The sequence below is a fragment of the Hevea brasiliensis genome, chromosome 14, assembly GCF_030052815.1.
Source record: "Hevea brasiliensis isolate MT/VB/25A 57/8 chromosome 14, ASM3005281v1, whole genome shotgun sequence".
Classification (NCBI taxonomy): Eukaryota; Viridiplantae; Streptophyta; class Magnoliopsida; order Malpighiales; family Euphorbiaceae; genus Hevea; species Hevea brasiliensis.
In genome coordinates, this window is record NC_079506.1 from 73,024,140 (window position 1) to 73,048,998 (window position 24,859).

General features: G+C 33.3%; 1 protein-coding gene across 1 annotated transcript in view; it reads left to right on the plus strand.

The window, feature by feature from the left end:
• The first annotated feature begins 939 nt into the window (after nt 1-939).
• The window catches only part of LOC131169135 (uncharacterized), a 44,479-nt gene continuing 20,559 nt past the window's right edge, over nt 940-24,859 (plus strand). The window contains exons 1-12 of the mRNA XM_058135830.1: nt 940-1,317; nt 1,409-1,493; nt 1,655-1,694; nt 1,779-2,027; nt 6,609-6,708; nt 6,791-6,865; nt 16,180-16,278; nt 16,632-16,748; nt 16,874-16,989; nt 17,127-17,226; nt 22,423-22,781; nt 23,723-24,053. Coding sequence (XP_057991813.1) covers nt 1,186-1,317; nt 1,409-1,493; nt 1,655-1,694; nt 1,779-2,027; nt 6,609-6,708; nt 6,791-6,865; nt 16,180-16,278; nt 16,632-16,748; nt 16,874-16,989; nt 17,127-17,226; nt 22,423-22,781; nt 23,723-24,053 — 1,803 coding nt within the window. The 5' untranslated portion in view covers nt 940-1,185. The remainder of the gene's footprint in view (nt 1,318-1,408; nt 1,494-1,654; nt 1,695-1,778; nt 2,028-6,608; nt 6,709-6,790; nt 6,866-16,179; nt 16,279-16,631; nt 16,749-16,873; nt 16,990-17,126; nt 17,227-22,422; nt 22,782-23,722; nt 24,054-24,859) is intronic.

A 24,859-nucleotide genomic window follows, 5' to 3' on the forward strand; every position in this document is an offset into this window, starting at 1 on the left:
ATTAGTTAAAATTATAAAGGTAATAATTAGTTCTCATTAACTTTTGACCAAAGATCCTACTAAAGAAAAGGTCAATAAATATTTAGTTTTGATAAAAAAAAACCAATTATGCAATTTTTTAATTCATATTGTAATTTGTAAGTCTCAGGTTAAATAATTGGTCTAAGGTTCTGTTTGTATTAAACTTCACGACAAAAAATGATTTTCAGTGATTGCATAATTTAGATATTGTTAGAATAAGTGGTTAAGAAAAAAAAAAAAACTATTTTGTTATTAACATTTTTTAATAGTTATTTTGATAAAAATATTAAATAGGCTTCAATTTAGTTTTTTAATTTTTAAATAAATTTAAATATACTTTTTAAATAATTAATAATTTTTTTAGCAGCAAGGCAAATAAGTCTTATGCCTTTAATTTTTGAAGTAATGAATAATTAAGCTATATAATATTTTTTAAAATTTTAATTATTTCAAAAAGTAGAAAAATTAAGAATGAATCAGTTACGCTAGTTTTATAAAAAAATTGAGGAATGAAGTTTTATGTTTTAGTTTTTCAAAAAAAGAGTTAAAAAAATTAATTAAAAGATTTTTTTGTTTGGTCAAGAAATTTGATTAAAATTTGAAATATAATTGTTTATAAGTTATTTTTTATTAATTAAAATTAAATAATTATTTAAAAAATATTTATTTAAGACAAAATAATAAATAACTCACTAAAAATATCTAAAATAAAATAACTCATTAAAAATATTTAAAAATAAATAAAATTTAAAAAATATACTTTATAATTTATTTTTAAAATGCTAAAAAATATGAGCAAATTTTTAATTTTTAAATTAAAAATGATTTCTTATTTTTAACGGATAAATACATATTTTATATTTTATATTTTATATTTTTTCATAAAAAAATAAAAATAAAAATTTTATTTAAAAAAAAAAGAAAATAAAAAATACACAAAGCAGAGATGAAGGCAATGCTTTCTCCCGTTTTTTGGTAGAAAATGAAAACCAGACAACTGCACACAATTGAAACACAGATCGCTGTGGGAGAGAGAGAGAAGTCGAAGAGCAAGACCTGCCAAATCTCCTCCAGCACCTGCAAGCGTCGACTCCATTCTGTATAAATCAGATCGTGAATTCCAAAGAAAAGATTGATTGAAGAAGAAGAAGAAGCAGAAGCAAAATGCTGCGTTTGAGGGCATTCAGGCCGAGCAGTGAGAAGATAGTGAAGATTCAGTTGCATCCAACGCATCCATGGCTTGTTACTGCCGACGCCTCTGATCGCGTATCTGTTTGGAATTGGGAACACCGCCAGGTTTTTAGCTAAACCCTTCTCTTTCTTTAAAATTTTATGTTGATTTTATATGTAAATTTCTGACTTATGATTTTACGTGTATATAAAAAAGATAATATACGAGCTAAAAGCTGGTGGTGTTGATGAGAGGCGTTTGGTCGGGGCTAAGTTGGAGAAGCTTGCCGAGGGTGAATTAGGTTCTGATCTGCTTTTACTCTCTACTTCGCTCTACAGTTTGTTTGAATTTCGTTTTTGTTTGGTGAAAAGTGTGATTGATTTGTTTGGCATGCCGAGAAATGTTGGGATTCAAATTTTTATTTATTTATTTATTTATTTTTCTTAATTTTGCCTTTAGCAGATTCCAAAGGTAAACCCACAGAAGCCATGAGGGGAGGCAGGTAATTCCTCTTTTTATATTCTTCTTCTTCATTTATTTTTTATTTTTAAATTTATCTGTTGACCCTTTTTTTTTGTGGAAAAAGTGTTAAACAGGTTAACTTTTATGATGATGATATACGGTTTTGGCAACTTTGGTGTAACCGATCTGCAGCTGCTGAAGCTCCCTCTGCTGTAAATAATGTTACTTCAGCTTTTACTTCCCTGGCTCCATCAACTAAAGGAAGGCACTTTCTTGTCATTTGTTGTGAAAACAAAGCCATTTTTTTGGACCTGGTTACAATGCGTGGCCGTGATGTACTCAAGCAAGAGCTTGACAACAAGTCACTTTTGTGGCAAGTCCCACCTTGAGAAATCTCATTTTCTTGTGATATTTATTTCGCGTTCACACACACACAAAATTAATATACTTAACATGCTCTGAATTCTTATTTGCTACTACTTGCTGATACGTATGGCTCCTTACTTGAAAATCAAATATGGTAAATTCCATTTGCTAGCTATAAAGTTTTTCACTGTACGCAGCTATGCAAAAATATGGCATTTTCACTTTTTCTTATGTTACATATGATATAAGAAGTGTCTACAAAGGAAATCAGTGGTTGCAAATTTGTGTAGAACTCAAGTTTTACATGTCTAAGTGGATCATATTCATATCGCTTCAATAGATGTTGAATCTGCACTAGGAAAACAAGCGTTGAATACACATAAGGAAGTCTCTAAGAAGCGCCTATATCAATTATAGATAGGGTGTAGTTGTTGTAGTTGTTCCCTACATAAGTATCTATATCTATCTTTAATTCCTTTCTCTTTGCAAAGCAAAAGTCTATGATCCTTCAAATGAGCATGTTGAAATCATGGCCCAAGGACTGTAGATTAATAAACAAGTAGGCCTCCATGTTAGTCTGGGTGGAAATTGGGCTCCCCAACACCTTAAGCCATGTTAGTTTGGTTTGGTTTGGTTTGCCAACACTTATATGCCTGTTTATTTTCTTGTACATTGCCAATGTGAGCTTATTCTTGCAAGCCATATTCTAACAATTCCCCTCAAGTGAAAGTGAAACTGGGTTTGACTTGGATTTCACAAGCCCAGTTGTCACTTGGAATTGTATGGGTGGCCCATCTAACATGGGTTTTGGCTTTCCTCTTGGCTTTGTCCTCAAACTCTAGCTCACTGGGCTAGCTCATGGATTCACCTGAGTTTGTTTCAATTAGCTCAATTCACGGGTCTGGGTTGCTACGGCTCAACCCATTAAGCTTTTAGGCTGAAGCCTATTCCCTGATCTATGGTCGCTAGGTTGAAGCCTATTCTTCCCCATAGGTATGGGCCTAACTTTTGGACCAAGCTTGGGTGTCCAATTTGATTAATATATTTTTATGTCTTAAGTAGGCTGCGCCTTAAGGAAATGAATGTGCAAGAATGGGTCGATTTGTTGTCAAGTTTGGCTGGGCTTGTTCAAGCCTAAGGGGAAAAACTCTAGTTTAAACTTGGCAATTTTGTAGGATTGATTGGGTGGGGATTAAGGTTTATGAACAATTTTATGGGATTGGTTAGGTGAATCTTTAGGAGTATTTATTTGGCATGTGTAATATTGGGACACTAACAAGAAAATTGATAGAGCTTGTGGACACAATGAGTTTTAGGGGAGTTTATATTTTCCACATTTAGGAAATAAAATGGGTAGGAAGGAAAAGCTGGGAGGTTGGGAACACAATTTTGATAAGTAGGTAATGAAAATAGCATTAATGGTGTGTGGTTGTCATTAATAAGTTTTTTAAAGATGAAATGGTTTGGGCAAAGATGATGGGAAATGGATTATCTTGGTTAAGTTAGTCCTCCAAGAAGGGAATTAATTTTTTCAATCTTGTGCTCTATAGGTTGAATTGAACAAGGGAAGTAAATAGGAATTCTTAGAAAAAAAGGATGGAATTATTCAAGGGACACTTAATGGTGAAAGTTCCTTTGTTTGAGATAATAGAGCATAGGTTAACTTGTTAAAATATCTAATATCCAAAGTTGCACAATTTGTAATTATATGGATAAAGTTACTAAACTTTGGAATTGTGGATAGAGTAATAGAGCATAGGTTAGGTTAAGGTATGAAAATATCTAAAATCGCTTGGATTTATGCTAGCAAGTTCAAACACAGAGGTCATGAATGAATTAACTGAGCGTATATAAGAGGAAACACATTGGTGCTTTTTTTATTTTGTTGGTGACAGTTTTGGTAGATGAAACTCGACAATAATGTTAGACCTTATAATGTAGGTTTGAAGTTAGGAAGAATTAGAAGAAGCTGTGCAAAATGCTCACCCATGATGCTTAGGTATATTATATAACTAGATAGTGAGAATAAGGAGAATATCATATGACTAAAGTAGGATTATTGAAATGGGTGTTTAGATTGGAAAAATTTCATTAAGTTGAAGGTGAAGTATTATCATATTGCAATTGTGTAGGCTTATGGTGAATAGTTGAGTGTTGGGTGGTAGAAAAAAAATATGTTCACAAAAATGTCCATGATAGAAATGGTGATAATAAACTAGACTTGTGGAAATATGAGAAATGATTGGACACAATTGAATGCTTTTTTAGAAAGGTGAAAGTTGCACTAGTTGAAAATAAGTTGAGGAGGGGCAATTGAAATATTTGGTTATATTTAGTATATATTGACAAATGAACTTGAAAAAGATTCATCATATCAAGCTTACAAGGGTGAAGAAGACCAAAGTTGAATTCATATTAGAATTAAGATTTAATGCAACTCGATCGTTGAACCGCTAAACTGAGTGGAGTCGATGAAACAATCCACACAATAGTCTTAACTAGATTGGGATTAAAATTTAGTTGTCAGGGTTGTAATGTTAATCTAGTTTATTAAGTGATTTATTGGCATATTTTGGAAATGATCAAACGAGAATATAACTACTTGAGTTTTGAGCGTGAGAAAGTCATATGCTTTCCTCTCTATAAATTATTCTAAGGAACTCCACTGGTGTTGTTGCTAGTTATTCAAATTTTTCTTATTCTCTGTTGTTAGATTTAGACCTTAGTTTCTAGGGGTGGAGCTAGAAAAATCATTTAGGGGGGCCAAAACAAAAGATATCATTGAAATAGTTTTTTGTTCACATGATTGGGATCTTTTTCCTTTCTCTTCAAAAGTGAATCAATAGTTGTAGACTTCAACATTTTTTAACTTCATAGAAGAAATTTAAAATTAAAATCTTTGAATAATGAAATTGATGTCATTGAAATTAAAAAAGTATATTAATTTTAACAAAATATTAAACAAGTAACTAAATATGTAAATTAAAAATCTAAACCTATTCACTCAAAGGATAATCTCAACTTTCATCAGTTATTCTCCAAACATTAAATTCTTGTTATTTGTATGAGTGGATGTTGAAATGGAAATCTATAAATATATCAACTCACATGATGAGGGAAAGAAAAATAATAAACTCTTAATTTTTGTTCAATTGCATAATAATAAATAAAAAATAGTCTTATACGTGTGAAATTGAAAATCCTAATTTTAAAATAATAAGAATAAAAAAAATGAAGGATATTTAATTCGAGTAAAACAGATTTACCCATAGAATAAAAATAAGCAGAAATTCTAGATTGGAATTCAAGTGTGGATGGACCACTTTTCCTTTAAGAAACTGGAGATTGAAAGATGAGAGAAGAGAGAGGCCAAGAGAGTGTTCTTTGAAGGAGAAAAATTAGACCCAAAGACTTGATTTTAATGTTTCAAAATATGTATTATTAAGGTTTAAATGTTGCCCATTAATTTTTTTTGGGGGTGGCAATAAAAAAATGAAAAATTATTAATCAAATAGTACGTATATATAATAATTTTTTTTATGAAGTTTGGGGGAGGGGGGGGGGGGGGGAGGCAAGGCTCCCCTTTGCCCCCTTCCTTCGCCATTGTTCAACAATAGCAACGATAATTAAGCCTGAATCCTAAACTAGTTGGGGTTGGCTATATGAATTAGGGATGGCAACGGGTTAGGTATTTGTGGGTACTCGACTCGACCAAACCTTAATAAGATGGGTTTGGGTGATACATAATTGGATTTGAGATGAGTTTGGTTTTGAGTAATATTATTCGTGATGGGTACAGGTTTTGCATGTTGGTTATCCCTTACCTGAATCCGTTTATATAAATAATTAATTAATTATAAAATATATGTTTTTTTTTATAACAATGTTTATAAATTTTTATATTTTTTATTTTAAATCAAATAAAATTTAGTTATGTTATGGAATTATTAAATTTTAAAATATAATTATTAATAAAATATATTTTTATATATAAATTAAATGGGTTTGAGTATTTTTTGGGTAATAATAATCGAGTTTGGGATGGGGTCGGCTATTGAGAACATTAATCGGGTTCAGGTTTGAGTATAGTGATTTTTGTAGGTACCTTACTCGTTGGATCACTAATATGGATTCTTTTTCGTCATGCAGCTCTGTTTGAAGCCAATTCTTCTTCAATATCCAAAAATTGTAATATTTTACTTTCCTCCACTTCATTTTAAATCTCCCCTTTTCCATTTTTAGTCTTTCTCCACCGTTAGTTTCTAAATATTCAAACCCTAATCCTAAATGCCGTCACCAAAAGATTTCCCCATTACTCTTTGCAAGCTATTTTCTAAATTATTTAAGAGATCGTCCACATAGTTAAAAAGTATTGCCATAAATATTGTTTTAGCAATAGCTAGTTGCCTAATATCATGGCTCTTTTGTAGGATATTTGATATTTCCTTTTTTGCTTCTCCCCTAATGAATTTATTGTTTGTCTTGAATACAAGGCATGGATGTCCTTGCTTTTTTCCTTTGCACTCTTATCATGTTTGTTTTTATGTTTATAATATAATATGATGATTTTTGTTGTCCTTTCCTGTAGTATGGAATTTCTTTGTAGATCTACTGCTAGGGATGGTCCTTTGGTTGCTTTTGGTGGATCAGATGGTGTCATTAGAGTTCTTTCAATGATTACATGGAAGGTTTGTGGGTTTTTTCCCCCAAAAGGTTCTTCAGTGTTGTCATTATTGTTTCTTATGTTTTGTAATATTTGTTTTTCTGCAGCTTGTGCGTAGATATACTGGAGGTCATAAAGGATCCATTTCTTGTTTGATGACTTTCATGGCAGCTTCTGGTGAGGTACTTCTTTCGTTCTCACCTAGTATTTTCATTCAGCTAGCTTTAACATTAAACTTGGTTATCTGGTTTTGAATGTTTGTGCAACCTACTTGAATAGGGTGCTTTCTTGCTTTTCAAGGGATTTTGTAAAATTGATGAGTTGTTCCCTTTTTCTGTAATTTTTGTTCTTTGGTTAATTTTATTAATGATAAGTATCATAATGGGTAATTATTTTTCGTTGCAATAAGTGAAAATTTAGTATAAAAAGTTGAAAAGAATGTAGAGAAAATGGATCGGGTCTAACTCTACCCCAAAAGCGAGCTCCAGGGGAGAAGGTTTGCCTAAGTTTTATATATAGCTCAAATACTTTATTCCAAACTAAAGTGGGATAACATACCCCTCTCATGTTCAGGTATGAACATCTAGAGCCTGAAGTTTGTAGGCAAACACTCCTTCAACCACGTGGTTGCACTTGAGGGGGAGTGTTGGGAATTCAAGTCCCACATCGGGAATGAACAAAAATTAAAGGGGTGAATATAAAGTAGTTGAGTTGCGATATTGAATTGACTAGTCATTTTAATGTGTAAAGCAACTTAATCACATATATAAGCTCGAATTGAAATGAATTAATATGTAATTTGATAAGCAGTCTTTCCAAATTTAACATGGTTTTAGAGATTGGATTGGGTTATGGGTTTTAGCTGCCTATAAGTTTGTATAATTGGGCCCATATTGGGTTAAAGATACAAACTAATTGTCAAGTAATAACCATGTGGTTGCATGCACTTGAGGGGGGAGTGTTGGGATTATAAATCATGCATCGGGAAAGTATAAACATTATAAATGGTTAGTTGTAACATTGACTTAGCTAGTCATTTTGATGTGTAAAGCAATCTAATCAGTTATAAAAATCAGAAATAAAATGAATTAAATTGTAATTTGATGTGCAAAACAACATATATAGAATTAGTGCCCTTTTAGGTAACTCAACAATTTTTGCATGTTATCATATGATGTATGTTCTCGGAGTGTTTGAGATGGAAGTTTTAGAAAGATAATTATGCCCTAATATTGGCTCAACATCATGGCTACCTTATAAGCATCATTTGCTCGTGGATAGAGACATATTAATCTGCTAATGAGGGTCAGTTCAATAGTGTGCATTGAAAGTTCTCGCAAGACTTTATAAGGAGGTGTCAGATGGTATAGTAATGTTATATAAGTGTAGGCATTGGTTTTTGACATAGTTATTAAAGGCGTGTCTCGGGTACACCTCAAGCTCAAGGCTTACCAGGCTCGAAGCCTAGCGTCTTATGCGTCTAGGCGTGTGCATTTGTTTCAGGCACAAGGTTCTAGAGAGATATGCCTTCTTTATTTCAACCTTTAGTGACCACTTTAATTGGCAAAAAATACTACCACTTAAACTTGATATTTGTCAATTTATAAGAATTCTATATTGACACAATGGGAAGTTTCTAGAATTAGTATCACTAGTAATAACTAGTCATCAAAATCTCATAAAATCAGCACACCCAGCATCACAAATTTGCCAAAGGAAAAAGGAAAAGCATCACTTTTAAATTTTATGAATTAAATTTTTTTTTTTTTGCTTTTGCCGCTCATTGCGCTCAGGCGTGCGCCTATGTCTTGTTCCTTGGCGCCTTAATGCGTCTTGAGCCTTTAGCAACTATGGTTTTTGAAAGGGTATGATTTTGATTATCGCTAGAAATAGAGCTATACATGAGTCGCTTTGGGTGACAAAGTAGGTTTTCATAGTATTCAAACTGGAACCAACCAATTAAATTACAAAATTACATATATTCGGTTTTCACATTAAGCAGGTTAGGTTTGATTTGGATGGTTTTTACTATCTTTTAACGCTTTTTAGTCTTTTATAATTTAACTTTTATTAAACCTTTTTCATATATATATTATCATACATTAATTGAAAAATAAATATTAATTTAAAATGTATTGTTTAGTAAAAATAAATAAGAATAAAAAATAAAATATGGTTATTCACATGTTTCTTTAATACACACGCACATTCGGTTTGTGTTAAACTTTTATTATGTTAACCTAAACCCAAACTAAAAATTCGATTTATAATTATTTTCAAATTATAATCAACATTTAAATGTATAAAACCACTAATTTCATTTATGATTTATTCGGTTGATCGGTTTGATGGTTTCTTTATACGCCTCTAACTAGAAGTAAAAGGATATATGATGTAGAACACAACAATACACTTAAAGAGGATGAGAAACAATTCTCATATTTTGTAGTAGTTCTCAATATCAATTATCAAATTGTCAATAATAAAAGTCTACAAAACTACTAAAGGACATAGGTATTTATAATATAATTAATAATCTTACTAGTATTAGGATTTGGAATCCCATACAAGAAAATACTAATTAGAAATCCCATTTCAACTCAACTTCTTAAATAGCATAAAATACTATTTCCTAGATTTTTTCCTAAAATAAGCAGTCCTAAAATCTTTAGAAGACAATCTCGTATCATTCCCCCTTGGTTAAAACTAAGTCGATTCTGGAGAGTTGAATTGCAAATAAATCAAAGGGAGAAGGTTCCAAAGTTTGAAATTCCTCTTTAGTAATCCAAGTAGCATCATAATTATAATGTCCTTGCCACTTGACAAGAAATTTGCAGAAATCACCTTGAAAGGAAGCAACAAATTCATCATCAAACACAGTTTCAATGCCATCTTTCTGATGACGAAGAGATGGCAACTTTGGCACACGTTGACCTACATAAATGGTAGAAGGCTATGTGGGAGGCTCAAAAGTGTCTTGGTAAAGTGATAAATCCCCCACATAGAATACATCACTAATATTCATATAATTAGGCAAGTCAAGTATGTATTTGATCTTAGTTTTTGCAAAATGGAGAATGGGCAATAGCTTGAGCATGCAATTTCTTTAAGGATTTTATATGGCATCTTTAAGGGTGAACATAAAACATGACACAGTTACCAAATTTGAATTCTTTATTTGTGCGATGCACATTAGCAGCAACTTTATAATTTTTATTACATAAAATAATTTTTCATCCAATTTCAACATGCAAATCATAAATATATTGGGCAAAAGATTCAACAGGCTGTGAAATGCGAATTTCAAGTGGAGAGGAACAAGGTCAGTGGGGTGGCGAGGAGAACAATCAATAGAATGTTTAATATCTCTCATAGGTGATAACTCATTAGGCTTATGTCACAAAATTGACCTAGCAAGTGACTCACCGCAAGAAATTAGTCAAGATTAGATTCTGGAAAACCATGCTAAACTTCTTTACTTATCACAAATAAGCAATGCTTACTTTCCATCTTTACCTTTTCAAAAGCTCAATGACTTAAAATGTTGAGGTGCTTTGGAGTGGGAGGATTAAGGGAAGGCTTAGGCTTTAATGAGTTCCTTTTGAAAGGCTTGGGAGGTGTTAATGTGATTTTATTTCCTTTGAATTTGAACATGTGTTTTCCTTGCTACGGTTAATCACATCACGATCATAAAACCAAGGGTGATCTAAAAGGATATGAGCTATATCCATGGGTACTACATCATAATTAACCTCATCCTTACAATGACTAATTTAAATGGGTACAAGACATCTCTTAATGACAAGTACAGTCATGTTGTTCACCTAAGCAAATCGAAAAGGTTTAGGATGCGGCTACTGGCTTGGTTTTAAGGTTGAGTCTATCAATGGCCGATTTAGATATCACATTCATTATGCTTCCACTTACAAGACCTATCGCATCGCCACTCCTAATGAAAGTATGAAAAATGTTTGTATGCTTTCATTCGTCATCCATTATATTTGACTAGAGACATCAAACAGCATTGACATGCTCTTCAACTAAATCTAGCTCACCTCCATCCAAAAATGTTCTATAGGTCCTGTAATTTCTTCCTCATTGTTAGAGGAATCATTATGCTCATTCTCTCTCATGTTCGCATGCTTCCTCTAAAGCTAATGCACAATGTGAACATTGAGAAGCATTATGACCTCTATCTTGATAATGAAAACATTGCATGAAAGAGTTACTAACATGAGACCCACTAGATGCACCAACAAAATGAGAGAATTGGAAAAGACTAATATTTTACTCTTGTTAGTGAATTATTTTCTTTTACCGTTGCCATCTTTGGAATTAGATACTGATTTTGAAAAGGATTTGGATTGGTGTGGCCTTACGGATTGTGAAGCTACATGAAAAAAAAGAGGAGATTTTGTTGTACTTTTCTTTAAAGCCTTTTGATAGGTGTCCTTCATTGTATCAAGAGAATGATTCATCATTTCCCTTTTAATATTTGCTCTAAAGTCAACTCATTAACAAACCTATTAAGTTTAATAAAAGGGTCCTCCATCATATCACAGCTCAGTAAGAGTTCATCAAATTTATCCATGTAATTTGTCATAGTAGAATTTAGTTGCTTAAGATTTAACATTTCGTCTGCTAGACAAATATTCCTTTAGTTTTTGTTTCATGACCACCCATAGAGTAATGGGTGGTTCATTTAAATGCTCCTTGTTGTGTTGAATACTTTGGTCAATACTTCTTAGTAGCTCCAGTCAATTTCATTTTGGCAAAACAAATATAGAATTATCATTTAGCTAATTATAGAAGTATGCTTTATAATAGGATAATATATTCTTATTATGTTGGATAGTTTTATGTTATAAATTATGTTTGTAAGCAATGATTATCATTGTGTATGTGTTGAAACTATCACATAAATTTGATCAAATAATTAAATAATAAATGAAAGGTCAGGATATATTAATATAAAATGTTATAATTTGACAACTATAATTAGAGGAGTAAATTAACAAAAAATAAAAAAAAGAAAAAGAAAGAAAAGGGAGTGGGAAAAGAATGGATGGTGGAAGAAAAATATCTAGAAGAAGGTTTTATATGCACTTCTCATGGTAAATATAAAATAAAATCGTAAATTTTGAAGCTATAGGGTCTAACAACCCTTTAGAAAAAGAATCAATTGAACCGGTCTGTACGTATCAATTCACTCGATTCATTGTAGAATCGAATGATTCGGTCACGATTTAGGAACATTTGCGATTCACTCCATAGTTTCAAATCGCTGCAATAGGGAATTGAATCGAATCGAGTTGAAAATTATACGATTCTAACAATACTGTTCAGGAGCATTAAGTTTGACCTTCTTAGTGATATCAACATGTTACTCATAATCATGTCTAGGATTTTGGCTATGGCTTCTATTAGAGGCTCTACCATAAGGACTAGCGATCCCATAATGGTGGTCTTGTATATATTGAGTGTGTGGTGCTTCAAGAATAGGTTGTCCATACCCAAAATGTGCCTTATCATCCTTATGAAGAGGAGATTATCAATAGGTGGAAATCTCACATACTTTGGTGCTACATTACTTGTCTTATCAGATGCATTTTGTGTTCTTGGGGTGTAAACTACAGCTAGGGTAGACTCAACAGATTGAATTGAATCAAATGGTTGCCTAATTGACCCTTCTTCATCCATATGATGCTTATCCCAAGCTTTGTGAATTTGATTAATTTGTTTAGTGAGTTTTGCTACTTGTGTCATAAAACTTAAGTTTGTCAGGTTAGGAGTCTTTGTGTGGAGTGGAGGTATGGTGATTATTAGGGCTGTGTGGTTCTAGTTTTAGTTCGGTTCTTTGTAAGAATCAATACGAAAACCAAATTTCAATTCTTTCATTTTTTGGAATCAAAAGAGGAATCAAATTTCGGTTTTGGTTCCAATTTGGTTCTAAGTGCTTTTGGTTTTGGTTCGGTTCTAGTTTCGATTCTATTTTTGGTTCTAGTTTGGGCTCTGATTTGATTCAGTTATCTTTTCTTATACTTAAAATTGTAGTATTATTGTATTCCTTTTAAAAGAACAAAAACAATTATATATTTCATCATCAAAATATCAATAAAAATAATAATAGTAATATCAAAATAAAATATCAATGAAGTAACATAAATATAATAACTTACTCAAGTGAAATACTAAAATTAAACTAATAATTCTCATATAAAAATACAAGATAACAAATATTCATAATGTTGGCACTGAGTGGGGATAGCTCAGTGGGTCGGCATCTTGCCTAGATCCTTTGGACCCATGACGCTTAGGCTGTTACACTATAAGAGGTTAGAGTTGTGTTTCTGCTAAAAGTTTAAGCTTTTAGCACGGTGGTAAGTGCTTGATCCTACAATTGGTATCACAACCAAGGTAATGGGTTTGAATCCTTGGCAGGTGCTGGGGGTGGATTGTTGGCATTGAGTGGGGATAATTCAGTGAGCTAGCATCTTGCCCAAATCCCTTCAGTCTATGGTGCTTAGGCTACTATGCTATAAGGGGTTAGAATTGCACCTCTGCTAAAAGTTTAAACTTTTGGTATAGTGGTAAGCGCTTGATCTTACACATAATAAGTTATATAACATTTCCATGCAAATTATAAAATAACAGCAAATCAACGAGGATAATATGAGTTAGGATTAATGTAACCTAAACCAAAAGTACAAAACTATGTAACTTTGGCTTTAGATAAATTTTTTATTATATTTTCATTCAACTATTTAAAGTTAAAATTTTGTTGGACTATATACAATTTTTACTAATTTAAATTTTAATTCAGAATAATAAGTATTAAAAGTAAATTTAATTTTAATATAGTAAATGTTGTTTATAAAAATTTGTAAATTATAATTGAAACTTTTTTAAATTAAAATTAAGATAACTAATGTAATATTAAACTTAGTGAATTCAATTATAAGCACCGACTCTTAAATATTGTTTTGGCTCATATTCTCCACTATGATCACATGCCTCACAATATATTTTATTCGGATCGCACCATTGACATTTTGAGTGAGTCATAATTCAATCCCATGAAACAACACATACATAAATTAAGTCACTTCATAACATGTCTTAAAAAATATATTCTATTATTTTGTATATATTTTTCAATTATATTATTTTTAATAAGAAAGTATACTACATGATGAAAAGGTGATTTACTAAGATAATTAATGACTATAAAGTGATTTAATGTATTTATAATTAAAAATAATAAAAGTGATTTTTCGATTGCATATAATATATATAATTTTATTGAAATTATGTAATAAATCTAAAATATGTAAAACATAAATATGTAAAATCGATTTTTCGATTTCGTTTTGGTCTGGTCCCAATGTGGTCCAGAACCGAACCAAAACAGTAAAATAACTTTGGTTTGATTTGGTTATTTTCTTACAGTGAGGGTTCTTTAGTTTCGGTTCAATTCAAATCGGTTTAGATCCGCCAAGAATCGTACATAGCCCTAGTGTTTATTGTTGATCATGATGAACAATGAACGATGTTGAGAGACTAAAAATTGCCCAAACTAATGCAAATAACAAACTTGATGAAGACACACACACCAATAAAAATGTTAAATTCAATTTTAAGTGTCATGTCAAAGTTGTGAATGAATGGATTGATTGGCGAAATTGAGCAGATGTAAAATCAAAGGCAATAAATTGAATAAGGCTAGTGTTTGAGTAATTCATAGCAAATAATTTCTTGGACCTAGAACACTTTTTCAACCACCCAATATATATATATGAATTAAGTTTCAAGTAGAGAAGTGTACTTCATCGAAAACACAACTAAAAGGCAAAACTCTTACTATTCTTAAATATTTGCTTTTGCCAAAATGAATTTCAAAATTGGACGGGTGAAGGATTCTGCCAAAAATTTGTAGACGTTTGCTTGATGTGGCATTTGCGTGTTGCTTGATATGGCAGATGATGTGGCAGGCTCAAGAGTAGATGCACTCTTGCTTAGATATTTGGTTGAGAAACAATTCTCAAAATTTGTATTAATTTGCAATTGCCAAATTGTCATTAATAAAATCTACCAAAATAACTGGAGTACATAGGTATTTTTTATTGTAGAATTATTAATCCTACTAGTATTAGGATTTGGAATCTCAAACAAGAAAATACTATTTAGGAATAATATTACTTATATTTCTCCTAAAATAATTAATCCTAAAATCTCTAGAAGACAATCCTGCATCAATATTGTTTTGGTGGGAAATTGAGTCGGGGGATCTATGTTCTGAGAGGTTGTTCAATTTCTGACTTGCTGCCTTGTGAAGTGGACTTAGCACTTTGCCATGCTCTTGACGTGGTGATAGATAGGTGTGCGGGTAGTTATGCATCAGATGTTTTAATTGAAAATCAGACACGACAGACAAGATTGTTTGTTTGTGATCATAAGAAGTTAGTTTGTGTACATGTGAGAGATAGAGAAAGAACTTGTTTCAAGTGAGAGATTATATAGGTCTGAGTGGGAGAAAATAAAGCAAAATTTGTCTTGGGGATAAATTAAGGAGTTCAAGTTTTAGAGGGATACAGATGGAAAGTAGATGCATTGTGCCATCACACGGGGAGAGAGAGATTACTAATTTTAAATAACAGCTGTGTATCTTCTAACAGGATATTCATTGACTTATTGTTGGAGCATATTTTGTTTGAAAATCATCAACAAAACAAGGATCTTTATAATTTTATTTGACTTCAGAACTGAGTGTGTGTCCTCAAGTATTTGAATTTTGGGCCAGTTGGACCTTAGAAATGCAATTGTTGTGGGTATTTGACATCGAGCATGCATAGCGTATATATTGATGATATTTGGATGCTACTTGATTAGAAATGACTTTGACTAGTTTGTTGTGGATGAATTCAGTGCTGGTCATATCAATATTGTTGCAGATGGTAATGAGAAATTGAGATGGATCAATAGGGAGACTGATTCAATGCATCACAAAGAGAATTCCTGTGATATCAGATCACAATAAGGTTTTTGTAGTAGGCATCATACTTAGGATTAGGTTGCAAGTTTTCTAACATTTGTGCAGTAAGTTGAAGGTATAACTAAGCTGTCTAGATAGTTCATGAATCCAAGTTTAGTCATTGAAAAATTTCTACGAATTTATCTTGTGAAGGATTGTTTCATCGTATTCTTTCTACCATTTACGGGATCACTTTTCTATAACATGCTTCATTAGAAGTTTGGCCCCTATCGTATTGCATCTAACATGTTCTCCCTTTTTTTTGTTATTGTGAAATAATACATGCTTATCAATATGTACATGCATTACACATGCTTTTTACTTATATTTATCATAATGCTTTTTTAGTTTGCTTCTAATATTATGGGAATGTTCCTTGTGTATGCACATGCACGTGCATGTTCATGCTTATGTGAATTTGTCACTACTTGCTTTGTCTAATTTTATGCTTAAATTGGATTGTAGGCACTTCTTGTCTCAGGTGGTAGTGATGGTTTGCTTGTACATTGGAGTGCAGACCATGGTCAAGATTCACGAGAACTTGTGCCCAAGCTAAGCTTAAAGGTTGACCTCTTTCATCTTACCATGTGCTCCACTTTCATTATCTAATGAAGTAATTCATTCCTTGGTATGGATATTCATACATGTTTATCTTTCCACTATGTGAAAGCACTCATGCTACACTGATGTCAAGACATGTTAAAATGGCTTTTCTGTTTAATTTCTCATGGTACTTTAAAAGTTGCAATAAATTTTACCTAAAATTTCTTTGCCAAGTCTTTTTGTGTATTGTAGTATATGTATGCATGCATCAATTTAATATTTTTCCAATTTATAGATGTGAAATTCATTCTGCTTCTTTATTTTGTGAAATTGAGGGCAAATTTTAATACTTTGTTTATATACCATACCTTTAGGCACATGATGGTGGGGTTGTGGCTGTTGAGCTTTCTCGAGTGATAGGAGGTGCTCCACAACTTATTACCATTGGTGCAGATAAGGCATTAGCTATATGGGACACAATTTCTTTCAAGGTATTGTATTTTGTGAAAGGACTTCATATTGATGGCTTTGACATTTATATTCTTTCATTTTATTATATACTTGATCTACTTTTTTCCTTCTTTAATCTTGATTATGTATGTGTCTCTGCATGCAGGAGTTGCGGCGTATTAAGCCTGTTCCAAAACTGGCTTGTCACAGTGTGGCCTCTTGGTGCCATCCTCGAGCTCCGAACCTTGATATATTAACTTGTGTCAAGGATTCTCATATATGGTATAATTTTGTCTCTTAACAATGTTAGTTGCAAGTTTTGTATTTCTTTATGGCTTTGGCCTGTGGGCAGTAGGGTATTGATGATTGGATTTGTGTGGTGGATGCCAAAATGTAAATTAGTTTGTAACTTCTTGCAGGGCTATTGAACACCCCACCTATTCAGCTCTCACAAGACCATTATGTGAGCTTTCTTCGCTCATCCCTCCTCAAGTTCTTGCACCAAACAAGAAACTTAGAGTATGTAATTAATTTCAGTCTTTTTTTTCTTGTCTTATAGCTTTAGTTCGGCATGCAACATCTCTTGATACTAGCACAACAAAGCCTCCCAGTTATTATGATTAGTGGTTGGAGAGATAAGAAAGATTCTTTTCCCAAGAAGTAGCTTTATTTTAGATTTAGTTATTTTGCTTTTCTCTTATTCTTGACTCTCCTACCCCCTTTTCCCCAAAAATAAAAAGAAAAAAGAGATTTGTTCTTGGTCTACTATGAATTCAACACTCATCATCATGGATTTAAATTGCAATTGTGGCTGTGTTCCTAGTTGCAGTCACGGATAACAAAAATAAGCATGTAATGGCTGTAATGTAATGGTAATGGCTTAGCTATGCAAAATTTTTTGGGTAAATTACAACGTAGTCCCTCAAGGTTTGATGCATGTTGAGAATTTCGGATCCAGGAGTTGAATCATCAAACTGACAGGGTTACAAGCTGAACTAGACTTGAAATTGAGCTCCCCATCATCAAAATGGCCTAAGCCATTTTGATTTAGTTTACCAACACTCATGTCCTTTGATTTTCTTGTACATTGCTGATGTGCAGCTTGTTTTTACAAGTCATATTCTAATGCTCCCTTCAAATGCAACTGGGTTCAATTCAAGTTCACGGGGCCAATTGTCACTTGGCATTACATGGGGTGGCCCATCTTACTGCCCTCAAGGAGCTAGCCTATGGATATAGACCTGGCCAATGGCCGATTCTAAGCTAGAATCGGCCTGGTTTCAAACAGTTTGGAATGGTTTTGGTTCATTGGCCGTTTCGGTCCTATTCTTGGCCTGTTTTAAAGTAGTTGCAGTTTTGGTTTTTGACAGTTACAATCTTGGTTGGACCCTAATTCAACACGGTTTGTTCCAGTTTCTGTACGAATTTGGAGTCAACATGAATTAAAAATTTAATACAAAATTACAACTAAAAACTAATGAAGTAAATGTGTGTGTGCGTGCGTGCGTGCGTGTGTGTGTGTGTGTGTGTGTGTGTGAATAAAAAATGAACATTAAATTTTATTGATATACTAATATTTATTGCGAAGAGTCAAAATAAAAATCGGAGAAAAATGAAACTATACAAATAGATGTGAAGAGAATATTTTTTTGTGTATTTTCTTGAATGAGATACAATGTATTTATTTACAAAGAATCCTATAATTAAGTATTCTAATTGGAAAGATATCCCAACAATTATGCTAATTAATTAAGAAAGAATATTATGTACATAATTATAGGATTGACTTTCTATAATACTCTCCCTCAAGTTGGAGCATAGATATTAATCATGCCCAACTTATTACAAATGTAGTTAACCCGAGCCTTATTCAAAGCTTTTGTGAAAATATCTCCTAATTCCTCCCCGGTTTTGACATGCTCTGTTGAGATGATCTTAAGTTGAATCTTTTCTCAAAGGAAATGACAATCAATTTTAATATGCTTAGTACGCTCATGAAACACTGGATTTAAGGCGATATTAAGAGCGGCTTGATTGTCATACCATAGTTTGGCAGGAGATGAGGTCTCAAGACCCACTTCTTCCAATAACTGACGTGTCCACATAACTTCACATACAGCTTGGGCCATAGCTCGATATTCTGATTCAGCACTTGAATGAGAAACTACAGTCTGTTTTTTACTTCTCTAAGGTACTAAGTTTCCTCCAACAAATACAATATCCTGTAATGGATCTTCTATCAATCTTTGAACCTGTCCCATCTGCATCTGAAAAGCACTCAATATTTAAGTGCCCATAATTGTTATATAAGAGGCCACGACCTGGAGCACCCTTCAAGTAACATAAAATAAGCCCCAAAGCTTTTCAGTGGGTACAGTAGGAGAGGACATTAATTGACTTACAATACCAACTGAATATGCAATATCTGGACAAGTTACTATGAGATAATTAAGTTTGCAACCAATCTCCTATACATCTCAGAGTCCTCAAATAGTTCATCTCCTGCTGTGAGCTGAAGATTGGGAGTCATTGGTGCACTGCATGGTTTGGCACCTAATTTACCTGTTTCCAAAGACATACTTCCTCTGAGATAAGAAGATGCCTTTTTTCCACCTTGAAACTTCAATGCTTAAAAAAATATTTCAATAAACCCAAATCTTTTGTTTGAAACTGAGTATGAAGAAATGACTTGAGTGAAGAAATGTCTGCAGAGTTATTTCCAGTAATGACAATATCATCAACATATATTATAAGTAAGATTAGTCCAGCTCTAGAATGTCTAAAAAATATCGAATGATTAGACTTGCTCTTTTGTGTACCAAACGGCTGAACTAGCTTATTGAACTTGCCAAACCAAGCTCGAGGACTCTGTTTTAAGCTATAAAGGGATTTTTGAAGCCTACAAACTTTGCCTAACTTCCTTTGAGCAACAAAACCTGGTGGTTGCTCCATAGAAACTTCCTCCTGGAGATCACCATGAAGGAAAGCATTTTGATATCCAACTGATGTAAAGGCTAATTATATCTAGCTGCTAAGGAAACAAATAAGCGAACAGAAGCTAGTTTAGCAATAGGAGAGAAAGTGTCAGAGTAGTCAGTTCCATAAGTCTGGGCATATCCTTTAGCTACAAGGCGAGCCTTGAGATGAGCCACAATACCATCAGGTTTCATTTTCACTATAAAAATCCATTTACATCCAATAGCTTTCTTATTTGGAGGCAGATGAATCAATTTTGAAGTACCATTAGTATCTAAAGCCACAATTTCTTCTTCCATTGCGGCACGCTGGCCAGAGTGGGACAATGCCTCAACAACAATTTAAGGAATGGAAATAGTGCCCCCACCCGTATATGGACTCCGAATCTAAAATCTCTGTTTTCAAAGTGGATTTTAATTTTTAAAAAATGGTTTTCTTTAATTTCCCTCAAAATTAAAGTGGCGTCTCATCATTTTTCCCACTTAGGTGACAATTCGCCCGGCTACCGCAAAACCCTTGCGACAGCTTGGCGACTCCACTGGGAATTTTTCACCTTAACCCTGGTTTAGAGGTCCAAAAGCATATTTAATTTTATGCTTATGTACATTAAAACAGTAATTAGGGGGCTTGACTTACAAAATTCGAAAGTCTTAATATATTGATTATTGTTATCATTTCTAACCATTTTGCTTCTTTTGGTTATCTTATTTGTTATAGCAATTTTCGTCTAAATTCCCCCCGGTACTGGAAAGAGGTAAATATGTCCCTTCACACACTAATCACTTACACGATGTCCTCACACACTTCAGCCCTATACCCGTGCTTTCTTACCCTTTTAGGAAATAGAAGGGAGTCATGTAGCAGTACCCGTGGGTTTTACCCTGTTAGTATCCGTGAAAGCTTTTGCTCAGATTGAAACTTGTTCCATCTACTGTGATACTCGTGGAATTCTCCCGTTAGTATCATGGTGGTGGAATGAGGCTCTACTGTTTATAGTAGGGACGATTTGGGAACCTGTGGCTTTAGAAAATTAGACCTGGAGCTAAACTATCACAATAGCTGAAAGCCATAGCAAACTACCTCGTAAGATGGAACTATCCGATTAGATAGTATTTACTTGGTATTAGGACTCTCCCTATTCATAGGACAAAAGGGACATACTTGCTTTCACCTTATTCTGTTTATATTTTTAAATTTTTCTTAAATAACATACAAAGGAAGAGATGGGATAAGTACATTGACGCTTACCTTTGCGAAGAGAATGGAAAGATCTAAGTCAGATTGAGGAGCAGTGGATGAAATTGGATCTTCTGACGAAGAAGCTGGTGGAGGATCTGAGTCAAGAGTCTCTAATCTCCTGGAATAAACATGAACAACAGGTGGACGATGAGGTTGAGTAGGTGCTGGTGCAGGAGGATTCTGAGGACTTGGCTGAGGACTTGACACTGGATGGGCAGAATAGACTAACAGATCTTCCTCCTTGTGACTCTCATAAGTAGGAGAGAGAGGAAATAATGGAGTAGATTCAAAAAGGGTAACATCAGCAGACACAATATAACGATTAAGGGTTGGAGAAAAACATTTATACCCTTTTTGAAGTCGAGAATAGCCAAGAAAGAGACACCTAATAGACTTAGGATTCAGTTTAGTTCGACTCAGTTTAGTAACCTGTGGATGAACATCTCTTACAAAACAAGTACTACTAAAGATACGAGGTTTAATAGGAAACAAAGATTTAGAAGAAAACCAAATGGTATAAGGAATGTCACCGTTAAGTACAGATGATGGCATATGATTAATCAGAAAACAAGATGTAGAAACTACATCATCCCAAAATTGTTGAGGGACCTTCATTTGAAAAAGGAGTGCCTGTGCCACCTCAAGAAGATGTCTATTTTTTCTTTCAGCAACTCCATTTTGGGATGGAATATCAAAACAAGATGTTTGATGAAGAATACCCTTTTTTGACATATAGGCTTGAAAATTGCCAGAAAGATATTCCTTAGCATTATAACTTCTCAATATACTCACATAAGTATTCAATTGAGTTTGAATCTCGGCACAAAAGGCACAAAAAATAGAAAACAATTTCGAACGATTCTTCATTAAAAATAATCAAGTAACACGAGAATAATCATCAACAAATGTAACAAAATACTTGAAACCAGTTTTAGAAGTAATAAAACTAGGACCTCATATATCAGAATGAATTAACTCAAAAGGGGACGAAGCCCGTTTATTGACTCTAGGTGTAGAAGGTAAACAATGGTGCTTAACAAACCGATAGTGAAATGCAACCATGTGACAGTTATCACTGCATGAACAAAATTTACCTGTCAATTTTTTTTGGTAATTAAATAATATTTGTTAAAAAAAAAAAAATCCTATAATGGTAAGTGCATAGCAATGGCATGGGCAATTTTACTTTTATGATGCAAACCTGTATTTTTTCTTGTCGTGCCTGGTTCACACTAGTATTTGGTTTGATATACACTCTTGCCTCCAAACTAACTCTAGAATGCTGGAAATCTTAATGTTTTACAATTCAGTATGTGTTACAGTTTAGCATTTGACTACTAGTAGTCTTTTGCATGTTTGTTTGTAATGAAGGCAATTGTATCTCATTAAATCATGCTTCTTTACCTGTAATTTTTTTTCCCGTGCTTTGTTGAATGTATAACGATATCTTGGACCAAAAGAATAAAAATGTTTGATATGCATAGGTTGTCCACATTGCAGGTTTATTGTATGGTTGCACATCCTTTGCAGCCTCACCTTGTTGCTACTGGAACCAATATTGGTGTTATTATTAGTGAGTTTGATGCCATGTCTCTCCCAGCTGTAGCTCCTCTGCCAACGCCATCAGGAAATAGGGAGCATTCAGCTGTCTATGTAGTCGAAAGGGAATTGAATCTACTAAACTTTCAATTGTCCAACACAGCAAATCTCTCTCTTGGTAGCAATGGTTCCTTATCTGAAACAGGAAAGTACAAGGGAGACTCAGCTGAAACATTGCATGTCAAGCAGATTAAGAAGCACATTAGTACACCTGTTCCACATGATTCATATTGTGTTCTTTCTGTAAGCAGTTCAGGAAAGTAAGTTTCTTTTCTTTAATGCTATTGATGTATTAGACATGGACATACTTTTGCAGTGATTTGTTTATTATTTCTTATTTGTTATTTAGAAATATGAACTGCAGACATCATCATTGTTTATGCAATTAGCAGGCAGCTATGAAAGTGGACTATTAATGGTTCTAAATAACTTTTGATATGACATTTTATAGTTTTCAGCTAATTATTCTTATTGATGTTTTAGAGATGTATGAAGTTGCATTTATTTATTTATTTTTCCTCCTTTGCAAAAGGCCTATTGTGGCCCTTAAAGTATGAGCCAATAGTTATACAAGTCCTTAAACTTTTTTGAGATTTGAACAAGCCTTTCAAATTTTAAAAAGGATCAAATAAGTCCTTTAAATTTTAAAAATAGATCAAATAAGTCCTTAACAAACAAATAAGCCCTTTAAATTTTAAAAATAGATCATATAAGCCTTTTAATTTTTAAAAATAGAGCAAAAGGGACTTGACTTTATTTGCCTCTAATATAAATCTAGCCAAGCTCGGTATCTATTGCAGCCTGGAGTAAATTGATAAGTTGTTCTTTGATGAATGGTTCTAGAAACTTCTTTATGGGTTTATCATCTTTGTCATAATTTTTGTAGAGAAATTTTTTTGAACCATTTGATAAAGAACAGCTTATCAATCTGCTCCAGGATATAGTAGATATCCACCGGGATGTTGCAAATCGGATATGCAAGATAGCTGATTAGGACATAAATAGTGGTGGCTATAAAAGTGGATCTACTTGTGCTGTTTTTCTGCATGTCTTAGCTTCTTGCATTTAGATTTTTCAGCTGGGGCTGCTGGGATGCTTTGTCATCTTTTATTCTTCCATTAGTGGGTTTGGCATTCCTACTTTGTAGCTGGAAATCATCGTGGCAGTGGAGTTGCTTTCTAACCACAAATGTTGTTTGCAGATATCTCGCAATTGTGTGGCCTGATATTCCTTACTTCTCTATATACAAGGTTAGTGATTGGACCATCGTAGATTCAGGCAGTGCAAGGCTTCTGGCTTGGGATACCTGTCGTGATAGATTTGCCATACTGGAATCTGCATTAGCTCCTAGAATTCCTATAATTCCCAAGGGGGTTTCCTCAAGGAAAGCGAAGGAAGCAGCTGCAGCTGCAGCACAAGCAGCAGCAGCTGCAGCTAGTGCTGCTTCTGCTGCCAGTGTGCAAGTTCGTATCTTGCTTGATGATGGTACATCAAATATCCTGATGAGATCCGTTGGAAGTCGTTCTGAACCGGTAATTGATGTCTCTCTCTTGTTCCATAGTGGATTTGAGTGGCACTTAATCTATGTTCATTTTTTGTGAAATTGTTCCTGCAATCAAATGCAATAGGATTCAGGCTTATGACTTATTTGTCGCATTCTTAATCTTTTTACATTGGCAGTCGCTGTTTGTGTTAATATCTGCTGAATTGCTATTGTATCTGCATCACATACAAAATGGATAAAGGTTCAATTTGCCCCTTCATTTTGGCAACAAGGTTCAATTTAACACAAAATGCAAAAATTGGGTATTTAGACCCTGAAATTGGCAAATTGGGTCAATTTTCCACAAAATGCATTGCAAGTGCATGAGGAGACGGAATTTAGATGGTAAATTACATTATAAACCTTAGGTAAATTACTATTTAGTCCTTGAAGTATTTAAGTAAGTCCTTATATTTTTTCAAGAATATTTTTTAAAACTATTTTTTCCAAAGAAATTATTAAAAAAAGGGAGTTTTTGATGTTGGAATGTTGAATGTTTGTTCGATTTGTTGATGTTGTTTTTCAATTTTGACATGAGATTGAGAGAGGCAAAAATAAACTGATGGAGATTTTTTATTTTAATTTTCGACTGAATTTTGTTTTCCACCATTGTTGTGGTTTTTTTGGGATGCAAGGAGAGATGGAGTGGTAAGGAACAAAGAGTAGAGAGAGAACACATAGAGAGGACCAATTTGTAGCTTTTTATAAACTTCAAGGATTAAATCGTGAAATGCCAAAATACGGTTTTATTCTTTCTGTGAAGCGGGTTCTGCACAGCCCAAATTTGTGGCAAAT